Here is an 11356-nt window from a genome sequence, read left to right on the forward strand (position 1 = left end):
TCTGTCCAGCTTTGTTAGGGCAGTGATTCCGCAGCCCTTACCTTTGAGTTACGTTGTCTGGCTGTGTTTCTCCCCACAGAGGTCGGAAGTGCAAGCCCATCTTTGTCCAGATAGCCAGGCAGGTGGTGAAGCTGAACGCCTCAGACCTTCGCCTGCCCTCCCGGGCCTGGAAGGTGAAACTGGTTGGAGAAGGAGCTGATGATGCAGGTGGAGTGTTTGATGACACTATTACAGAAATGTGTCAGGTATGTCTGGGAACTCAAAATGCCTGGGGAGAGGTTTTGTTCTCTCTTACAGTATTTTTCAAATTTTCCTCTTTGCAGCATAGCAAGTACTTGTTCTTCAGTGCTGAGCCATGGCACTAGGGCTGCCTGCTTAGGGGTGTCTCTGAGGATAAAGAAATCTTCCTAGTTTGTGTCAAGGAGATGCTATAAGGCCACACTATAACTAGTGTTACATTAGGCTCCTTGGAATTCTGAGATGGTCCCTACACATTACAGGAGCATTTTGCAGCCTCCCATTGTGTCCAGCCAGGACCTTCTTCGAGAAGCTGTGCTGTATTCCATGCCTGCAGCACATTCCAGGCCTGCAGTGCAGAAACACCTCAGGCAGGTGCTTCTCACATACCTGAAGACATTTTCACCTCTCAGATTCAGTGCTGGAAAGACCATCAGTAGCAGGAAGTGCCTGGGTTTGCCTCTCTGTGGCCATTTCAGTCCTTTCAGATTCCCCAGGAACTAACTGAAGGCTCCAGGCTGCAGGACTGAGACAAAGCTGATCCATGCTCATGTGTTCTGCCTGTAGTTTTAAGGATGTCTCAGCCCTGTGACACAGCCCTGATTGTAGCCAGGAGGAGGATTCAGGGCAATGCTGGCTGCAGAAGTTTGGTTGTTCCTTAATCTTCCAAAGCCTCAAAATACAAAGAATGAGGATTTGGGAGGTTAATGAGTCTATCTGCTTAGTCTGGGACAGGACAAGAGCTATGGGTAGTGCTGGAGCTAGCACTGGAGTCAGAGTTAAGATACAGGATGGAAAAACTGAAGGACTCCATTTATTAGTGAATTTTCTGGAGCCTGTAAGACTAGAGTAGAGTTGATTCGGATAAGGGCTTGAGGTTTAGTTTTTGGGTTCTTTCCTAGATAGTTTACATTCAATCTGAGGTGTGATGAGGGTTCAGAACAAAACTGAAAATTTTTTTGGATCTTGCAAAAGCTGCACCAGTAGGAAAAAGAGGTTATGGCTTCTGATTATTTTGGAAACAGGCAAAATAATCATGCTACTTTGTATGATGTATCACAGGAATGTATCACAGAGCAGCCACAGGAAAATAAAAATTATAGGCTGACATAAGGGCAGGTTTTGGGGGGAAAAAAATGCTTTTATTACTTACAGTCATCCTATGATGTTTACTTTCTCTTCAGTGTTTTGTCTTAATTTGTAAAGAGTAATCATCACTGTAGTGGAATATTCTGTCGTGTAATGCTATAATGTCTTCATAATTATGACATAGGTTTGTTATCCCTGTGTCTAAGAAGGCTTTTTTGTTGTTGATTTTTAAGGAACTGGAAACTGGAATCGTAGACCTGCTCATTCCTTCCCCAAATGCTACAGCTGAAGTAGGCTACAACAGGGATAGGTGAGTTGTGCAGGACTTGATTTATTGCAGATGGTAGGGGTTGAAAATCCAAATCTAGTAACTGTTTTATACCAAATGATGAGGCTTCATGACTGTCTCTAGTATATTTTTTCCTTCAAGTTGTAATGTTACTTTATTATGGAGGAGAGGGCATGGTTTTAACATGAACTTGCCGGATTACTGCTGGCAGAGTTCAGAGTAACATCAGGAATGGCAGCCCTTGTGTCAGGAGTGCTGCCTTCCTCAGCCTCAGGGTCTTAGCAGCTAAAGAGAACAATAATGGTCTTGTTTGGCCACCCCTTGGTGACAAGTGTGTGGGCAGTTTGCTCTTTTACTTAGTAGCATAGAAATGATACAGAGTGTTTTCCCTGATTCTTTGTTGTTCCAGGTTTCTCTTTAACCCTTCAGCATGTTTAGATGAACACCTGATGCAGTTCAAGTTCCTGGGCATTCTCATGGGGGTGGCTATTCGTACAAAAAAGCCATTAGATCTTCATTTGGCTCCAATGGTCTGGAAGCAACTTTGTTGTATCCCACTCATCTTGGAGGATTTGGAGGAGGTAGATCTGCTCTATGTGCAGACCCTCAACAGCATTCTTCACATTGAAGACAGTGGGATTACTGAAGAAAATTTCCATGAGGTAAGATGGGAAAGTTGAAGCTTTCAGGTTTATTCTGGAAGTGGTTGCTTTGTCAGATTGACCTTCACTTCAGTATTTATGTCATTTCAGTCTCCATTCTTGGCATAACAAGCACTTTGTGTGCATTTTGAATAGTTTGTGATCTTAGTATATACAGTTCTAGGTGACTTAGAGTAAAAAGTTAAACTTGTATCACTTACACTCAACATGCTTTTCCTGTTTTGCATCACAGATGATTCCTTTAGATTCTTTTGTTGGCCAAAGTGCTGATGGTAAAATGGTTCCCATAATCCCTGGAGGGAACAGTATCCCACTTACCTTTTCAAACAGGAAAGAGTATGTGGAGAGGGCAATTGAGTACAGACTCCATGAGATGGACCGTCAGGTAAGACTCCTTGGGACCCATCCCTGTTGGGAGTGGGAACAGGGGGGTGATTTATCCCAGTTTCCATTACAGTTTGTGGTAAGAAAATTTAGCTTTCTGCATCTTGACTGTGTCCCTGTGGCTTTTCTTCCCCCACAAATTGTTTTGGGGTTTTCTTTTAAATTAGTCCTGTTTTTCTCAGTAATTGCTCAGTTGGCAGAAGAGCATTAGAAATCAGAGCTTGTCTACACTAGAGTAGACAACCACTTGAAAAAAGAATTTTGCATGCTGGGCACTGTAACTGGGCATTTTAACAACACAGAGGCTATCAAAGTAAATATTATTGACAAACGTAAACAAACATATTGTTTAATTTGAGACTGTTTCTCTTCTGCTATAACACAAAACCTGCAAATATTCCATGATATGTTTTGGGAAGTGTTTGTTACCTGTTTGCCATTTGATCAGTGAACCTTGTGAAAGCAGTGTGCTAATTACAAGGTAGAGATGCATGTGTGGTACTGTCTGTGTTGGAGAAGCAGCTTTCTCATCAGAGGTACCAAATCCTAAGTCTTGTAGAACGAGAACATTCTCACCAGACACCTGAGGTGGAACAAAGTGTTATTTGTATTTACACAGTTCCTTGGGTTAGCCATCATCATTTGTGCTGCCTACTTGTACTTTGAGCAGTTCTGTTTAGTATCAAAACATGTTTTTAAATGTGCAGTTGCAATTTAAAATATCTGTGATGTTCTCCTGGCTTTTGAGAAGCAATCCAGCCCTTGCAGGGGGAGCACGTGTGGGAGGCAGATGTTCTGTAATTCTGTCTCTCTATCCCATTTCTCAGCTGAGAAGTTATTTCTGGGTTTGGATGGTACAGAAGTGGTGGAGGTGAGACAATTGCACTTCAGATGTCTCTTCTGTTTTTGGCCAACAGGTGGCTGCTGTCAGGGAGGGAATGTCCTGGATTGTTCCCGTTCCTTTGCTGTCCCTTCTGACTGCCAAGCAGTTGGAGCAAATGGTCTGTGGAATGCCGGAAATCTCCGTTGAAGTTCTGAAGAAAGTTGTGCGATACAGGGAGGTGGATGAGCAGCATCAGCTGGTGCAGTGGTTCTGGCACACCCTGGAGGAGTTTTCCAATGAGGAGAGAGTCCTTTTCATGAGGTTTGTGTCAGGAAGATCTCGACTGCCAGCCAACACAGCTGATATCTCTCAGCGATTCCAAATAATGAAGGTTGATAGGGTAAGTTGCTGGGTTTATTTGGCTTTTTTGTAATTAATATTATTTTCTTATTCATCTCTATTACGGTCTGTCCTTTGCCAGTAGGAGACAGTTTCCATTGTTCTAAATTTACAGGAAAAGTATGGGATGGGACGTGCTCTGAGTTAAGCCCAGACATTTTTATTGTGCAGAAGGACATAGGCTGCATGAATTGCATCTTAATTAATGTGGTGCAGTCAGTGATTAAAGGTCAAGACAAGTTCTTGCACTAGAAACAAACCTTGTTCTATTGTAACTTGCCCACAGCGATTTTCTGTTCCAGTCTCTTTTTTTGATTTAGTAATTTTCATTCTGGTTTTAAGTGTTAATTTTGTCTGAGTGGCAACATATGACCAGTAGTGAACTATAACGTTTTTAAACCACTGCAGTGAGTTTACAGTGTGTTATTTCACATACAGGATGCATTCATTTGGCATTGTTTGGGGGCTTTGTACAGTGAAAGCACGTTGTCTGTGAAGAACATGAATCAAAAACGTGACAAAATCAAACATGACAGTGGCTCGTCTGTCATCTTTGGTCAGGGGTCTCTTATGCTGAGAGACACTCTGGTTTGGAATTGAATGTTGCTTGGTACAGAGGGCTGAGGAGTGGGATCAGCTGTTCAAATAGCTGAGTTTCATCAGTGAGTTATTTACAAAGTAGGTGACACAGCAGTAGTTTTGCACATAATTAAGGATGAAACAAATGCTGTAAATGAGAGGCCAGTCCATTTCCTAAAAGGAACTTGGGTCTAGAATAATATCTTTATTGATGATCTGCATGAGGGGATTGCGTGTACCATCAGCACATTTGCAGCTGACACCAAGCTGGGGGTGTGTTGATGTGCTGGAAGGCAGGAGGGCTCTGCAGAGGGACCTGGCCAGGCTGGAGAGTTGGGCTGATTCCAAGGGGATGAGGTTCAACCAGGCCAAGTGCCGGGTCCTGCCCTTTGGCCACAAGAAGCCCTGGCAGCCCCTGGGGCTGGGGCCAGAGTGGCTGGAGAGCAGCCAGGCAGAGAGGGAGCTGTGGGAGTGTGGATTGACAGGAAGCTGAACATGAGCCAGAGTGTGCCCAGGTGGCCAAGAGGGCCAATGGATCCTGGCCTGGATCAGGAACAGTGTGGCAGCAGGAGGAGGGAAGGGGTTCTGCCCCTGGACTCAGTGCTGGTGAGGCCACCCCTGGAGTGCTGTGTCCAGCTCTGGGCCTCTCAGTTCATGAGGGGCTGGAGCAGGTGCAGAGAAGAGCAGCAAGGCTGGGGAAGGGACTGGAGCACAAGTCCTATGAGGAGAGGCTGAGGGAGCTGGGGGGGCTCAGCCTGGAGAAGAGGAGGCTCAGGGGAGACCTCCTGACTCTCTGCAACTCCCTGACAGGAGGTTGTAGCCAGGTGGGGTGATCTTCTTTCCCAGGAAGCAGCGTAGGGACAAGAGGGCCAGTCTTGAGCTGTGCCCAGAAGAAATTCTTTCCAGAGGGTGCTCAGCCATTGGAATGGGCTGCCCAGGGAGGGGGTGGATTCTCCATCCCTGGAGGTGTTTAAGGTGAGACTGGATGTGGCATCAGTGCCATGGGCTGGGAACCACAGCGGGGTTGGTCAAGGGTTGGACCTGATGATCTCGGAGGTCCCTTCCAAGCCGGTCGGTTCTGTGATGCTGTGCCCGGAGGAAGCTGACAGGCAGAGGCAGGGAAGGGAAGGAGCAGTGAAATACGTCTGCACTGGATGTTTTCCTTGATTCCCAGCTCACCAGTGGCCCCCCTTGTCTCCTCTCCCAGCCTTACGACAGCTTGCCTACCTCACAGACTTGTTTCTTTCAACTGCGGCTGCCGCCGTACTCCAGCCAGCTGGTGATGGCCGAGCGCCTGCGCTATGCAATCAACAACTGCCGCTCCATAGACATGGACAATTACATGCTCTCCCGGAACGTGGACAATGCCGAGGGCTCCGACACGGATTACTGACACCCTGTGAACAAAATCACCTTCCTTTTCCTACAGATAGTGCCCCGAGTCCGATTCATCGTTGACATAATTTTACGGTAACCATAGATGTTTTAGGAGCATTAAAAAAAAAAAACAAACCAGATGTTAATAGGTGGTGGCCACATTTTAGTTACTCTAAATGTAACCAAAAAAAAATTAGATGTTTTTATTTTTTTGTGATTGTACAAAAGCAAAAAGGAAAAACAAAACAAAAAAGTCCGATGGGTAAGTTTTTTCTCCTTTTTTGGTCACTTTTGATAAGTTTGCATGGAGACATTTTGGTGCATTTTTGTTGGGAATAGTACATTTGTAAGCCCTCCCAGTGAACATGAAGAGTTGTACATTGTGTATAATTGTTCATTAGCCAGGACTGTTTTACATGAATATTCACATATTTATTTTGTTTTAATTTGAATTGCCTGTGCAGGGTTCCTTATGCAGAGAAAAATAAAGCAAATTCAAGGATCGGTGGCTTGTTATGCATTTGTGAACTGGGGTTGGTTGTCTCAGTCTTCATATTTTTTATATTTTGTCTCAGGAAGTCATAGTGTTACGGTGTTCAGGCAGGGTTTGACATTTGAAGCACCTTAAAATGTTTCTCTTCACTGACTGTGATGTGTAGCCCTGCTTTGCTTTCCCAGTGTCCGAGGGGCTGCTGTGTTTGGGTGTTGATCCTCCTGCTGCAATACAAGTCCATCTTGTGCTTGGTTCCTTCTTGCTTTTCCTTTAAACATTTTGCTCCTCCAGAGGAGTCATTGGCAGTAGCAATGTGCTACCACCTGCACTCAGAAACCTCTGAATCTTTTGGCAGAAAAATGTTTTTTAATGTACAGATGGACAGAGTTGGTTCCTGAGTACAGAAAACTGACAGTGGAGGTGAGAGGGCAGTAGTTGAGGCTGGGGGTTTATGCACATTCTTGGCTCTGCCTTTGCTCTCCTCTTGTTGCAGCTGTAGCTGTTATGATCAGCATGGTTTGGGTCACACTGGAGTTCCATCCTGGGTTAGGACAGAAATGAGCTGCACAGGAACCTGTAGAAAAGACCTTGTTTGTGTCAAACCAGAAATGCTGCTTGGTGTTGAGGAGCAGGAGGGACCTGGAGAGTGTCCCCAGGTGAGTCAGGGCTGCTCTGCCCCTGTTCCCCCCATCCTCATCCTCTCTGAGCTCCTGGGGAAGGTGCTGTGGGGCCTGAGGGCAGGTGAGAGTGTTTATCAGTGTCACCTCACCTGGGACAGGAGTGGTCCATCTGAGCCTGGAGCACAGGCAGAAATTCCTGTTGTTTTTCTTCACATGTTCACTGTGTGTTCACAAGGGTGACTTGGGAAATTCCTGGCTGTCCAAGACTGAACTGGTTGTTGCTGCCAGCTCAGAGTGCTCAAAGCTTGATAAGCCGTGGGACTGTGCAGGTCTGGGTTTTACTGGTGACATTCTCTAAGTCAGGACTAGTTGTTGGCTCCTGGGGAAGGCACAAGGTTTGTAGCTGTGACCCCCACACTGCAGGGGGGGTCAGCAGTCTAAGGGGAAGGGGGGTCTCAGGGCCCTGGAATCAAGCAGACCTTGTTTCCTGCCCCCTTGTGTGTTCTGGTTCCAAACTGGACTGAGTTCTTGGTGTTGTGGGGGAGTATATGCACATTGTGGTCTAGATTTATGGGTGTAATACCTAAAAACTACAGTATTACAAATAAAAGGGGAAACTGCTGTATTAAGTCCTGTATTATTGCCTGCTGGACTGCACTGATGTGTCTTAGTGCTACTGAGTTGTCAACCTGTTTTAATCAGGCAAAGGAAATAATAGAGCTGTGCCTAAAAATTGCAGTTTTATATGGACTGTGCAGTTGGCTTCTTGGATAATGAGGGTATTTTTGGAGGCAGTTTACACTGAAATGAAAGAGAATGTTGATATTGGTAAATATTGATGTTGATTAAAGGATTGTGTTTGATGGAACTTTAATGGCTTGGAGCTAAAGAAAACCACAGGCCTATTTTCATCCTTCCATCATACCCTGAATAAAATGTGATCACTTTATATACTCAATTTTCAAATTGAATTGCTAAGGGAGAAAATTTATTATTGGTGCTGAAAAAATGTATCAACACAATTGTGTTCAAATTTTACCATGTCATGAACAAATATCCTCGTTCACATTGGGGAAGAGCAAAGTAAAATGACTTTGAGCATTTGTATGTAAATAGGCAAAGAAACCAAGTGGGTGTTTTAAGATCCTTTTAGGCTCTACAAAGTAAAAAAAAAGCTACAACACCCCCCACCCCCCAGCCAGTCCTGAGAGAAAACTGGCAGAAAGGTTTAAGTAATATGCAGACAGATGCAAACCCACTTCCATATCTTGTAGCTGCTTGACAGTCTGTTCCTGTTCCACCTCCAGAGCCGTCTCTCAGCCCAGGGGTTGGAGAGCTGGCAGCAGGAGCAGCTCTTTGGTTCCTGGTGGGACTGTGTAAATTCCTGCCTTGTTTTGGCTGGTCAGCACTCTGTGACACTGGTGTTGTGTGTCCAAGGCAGGGGTGGTGCCAACATCCCACTTCCCACCTCACAGTCGGTCTGTTCAGCCTTCCCAGGCTGTGAGTGCTGGGTTGGGATTTGCTCTTTGTCCTTCCTGTCCACACTTCCAGTTCTGTTCCTTCATGGTGCTTAAGGGTCCCACTGAAATCTGAGGAATGCCAGAGTTTTAGTGTCATGCCATTAAATAAGTCTGAGTTATGAAGATGCAATAATCCAGGTATCTTCCCTGTTTGTTTTCTGGGTGTTTCTCACAGATGTTCACACTGATCAAGTGTTTCTCTAGAATTCCAGCTCTGTGTGACTGAGTTGCTGTAATGCTGTGCTTTATTTCTTAGCTCAGCCAAATTAGAGTGTCCCAAGGATACCTGTGGATCAGTTAACCAGGATGGAAAGGAGCAGTGAGTATATGCCATTATGCTGAGAGCTGTAAAGTTCTCTTTTCATTTTTGCTGCAGCACACGAGGAGTGTTTTCAGGAGGTCATAGCTGGCTCAGCAGTTTTTGCAGAGGAAAGAAGCCACCCTAGGCAGGTAGTCTAATAAAACAGTTCTGCTGAAATGATCTGAAACTTACCTTCCTAAGGAAACTGGAAATACAATTTTACCATTCTAGTCTTGCATTAAAAATTGGCTTCAGGTGGAATTTTGATAACACGTTTCCATTCTTTCTGTTCAAATGTGAACAAAAGACAATGTACCAGCTGAAATAAATCTTTCTTTCAAGGCCACCTGAGGCACCAGAGCCAAGCTGGTCATTAGGACACCCCAGGCATTTTCTGCACATTAATTAAAGGAGCAACAGTGTTGTAAAAAGAATACAGCAGGGAACTGGAAAATCAAACCAGTTCTTCCTGGGGAACTGAGGCCCAACTTCAGGACTTGGTTTTATAGTTTAGATGACAAAGAGCAAGGGAAAAGGTCTGCTCTGCTTCAGCAGCATTTTTTCACACATTCTTTGTGTTTTAGAGAGGTACTGCAGTCACACCATTGTCTAAATTTAAAGAAAAACATGTATCATGTTGGATATTTGTGACACCCTTGAATAATTTCTGAAGAAGTCAGAAAGAAGTCACAAATTTCCTTCAGGGACAAGTTGGCTCTTACAGTCTTCCAGTTACTTGAAAAATTAAAATGCAGACCAGTAGGAAGGCTGCAAAACTAAACCTGCAAATAACTGTTAAAGTGCAGTAGATTATTTTAAACCTCGATAGCCTTGAGATAGTTGAATTCTGGTGATGGCAATTCCAGTTCACATGTTTTTAACTCTGATTTCTTCAGTGTTCTGTTACCTGCAGTAGGATTAATTCTCAAGCATGTAAATGAGAACCAGGCCTGCTGTGGTGCAGGCACAGGAACTGCTGTGCTGCCCTAATACTGAATAATTGGTCTGTGATGGAACAGAGATGTTGAGACTCTTAGTGGGGCAGAACAGTATTTCTGGAAATTAGTATTTCTAAATTTGCTTTAAGGACACACACACACTCTCATATGTTCCTACTCTGTGTAGGGTTTTAATTTAAACCAAAATCTTAACTGCTGTACAGCTTCACTGTGATCCAGGCTGGAACTGTTCAGGATCCAGGGTTTGTGAAGCTGGGCCATGTGCAGCCTGGGCCTGTTTGGTGTGGAAGCTGCACTGGCATTGGTTCCCCCCTATTTCATGATCTGCCTTTCTTTGGAAGCAGAAGGTTCTTCAGTGGGTTATACTGGATGGGACAGGCATTTAAGGTAAACATAAGTTCAGCTGCAGAGGCAGCAGGAATGGGCAGGATTTTGTGGTGCTTTCCAGGAGTTGGAATTCTGAATTCACACTAGAATTGCTGAACAAAATGGGAAGTAATGGAAAGCAGAATTTGGGGATGTGCTCACAGAGAGTAAGGCACAGGGCTTGAGAAATGCTGTGGTTCAGACAAACCCCTGCAGAACTCACACCTGATGACAAGGATTTTCCTGGATTGTTAGGCTGAGACAAGTCAAACCTGGGCTGGGTGACTGCAGGACACAGGAAGAGGGCACTCAGAAACGTTTAACTTTCCTCAGGAAAAGTCTGGAAGGGCAGAAAGAGTCTTGGAGTGTGGTGTGGCAGCCCTGAGTCCCAATACCACACCAAACCCAGGGTACCACAGCCAGTTTTCCACAGCAGAATAAAACTGTGCCAGCCTTTGGTGTCTGGCTCTGTAGATGATGGCACAGCATCACCTGCACAGTTGCAGTGAAGCTCCACTTCCATGAAGCAGAGCAGCAGGAAAGGGACAGCTTTGTGGTCTGTGATGAAAATAGCTCCTTGGTTTGTACTTTGCAGTGAGAAATGGGTGTTTATATCCAGCTGTGTTCCTAATTTAGCATTAAAGCTGTAAGTCACTGTCCTTTCCTGTAGATTAGTTCTCTGAACCAGCATTTGTTCATACTGTGTTTCCTTTAATGTCACCTTGGAAAGATTCCTTGGTGTGTCTTACATTGTGTAAGTACATCATGCAGAGGGTCAGCCTGTGTTCTGTGTGCATTGAGTCCATGCTTCCCTCATTTAATCAAGGAGCCTGGTAAAGATCTCCCACTGTCAATCACTAAGGAAGTGCTGCTTGTCAGGTACTCTGCTTTTGCTGGGAAGACCTTACAGGGAGTGGTTTTCCCCCTTGGCAGATGGAATGATTGTATGGATATACCCTTTAACAGAAATTTGGTAATCACTCTGCCCTGAAATTTGTGGAAATCACACAATGACAGTGTCTGCTGTGCCTTTGTGCCCTTACCCATCACTGAGGAGTTTAGAGTGTGGGGTCCACTCTGAACCTTGTGATGGAACCTCAGTAGGAGGCTATTCCTTCATCTCTGTGTTCTGGGGTCTCTGTGTGGATCACTCTACCTCAATTCCAACTCTTTGTATGTCCTTGTCTTTGTTTTTCCCATGCAGTAATTAGTCAGGTGAACTGTGCCATCAAACTCACTGCACCTTGTCAGACTAATG

The 11356-nt window shown here is 44.8% G+C and overlaps 1 protein-coding gene across 1 annotated transcript in view; it reads left to right on the forward strand.

Moving 5' to 3' along the window:
• Window positions 1-6341, forward strand: part of HERC1 (HECT and RLD domain containing E3 ubiquitin protein ligase family member 1) — a 93206-nt gene extending 86865 nt beyond the window's left edge. Inside the window, exons 75-80 of the mRNA XM_029963143.1 lie at window positions 80-245; window positions 1560-1636; window positions 2025-2277; window positions 2510-2662; window positions 3579-3884; window positions 5670-6341. Of these exons, the coding sequence (XP_029819003.1) occupies window positions 80-245; window positions 1560-1636; window positions 2025-2277; window positions 2510-2662; window positions 3579-3884; window positions 5670-5855 (1141 nt within the window). The 3' untranslated portion in view covers window positions 5856-6341. The remainder of the gene's footprint in view (window positions 1-79; window positions 246-1559; window positions 1637-2024; window positions 2278-2509; window positions 2663-3578; window positions 3885-5669) is intronic.
• Window positions 6342-11356: the final 5015 nt, after the last annotated feature.

Source organism: Manacus vitellinus, unplaced genomic scaffold (genome assembly GCF_001715985.3).
Source record: "Manacus vitellinus isolate BGI_N305 unplaced genomic scaffold, ASM171598v3 scaffold_53_pilon, whole genome shotgun sequence".
Classification (NCBI taxonomy): Eukaryota; Metazoa; Chordata; class Aves; order Passeriformes; family Pipridae; genus Manacus; species Manacus vitellinus.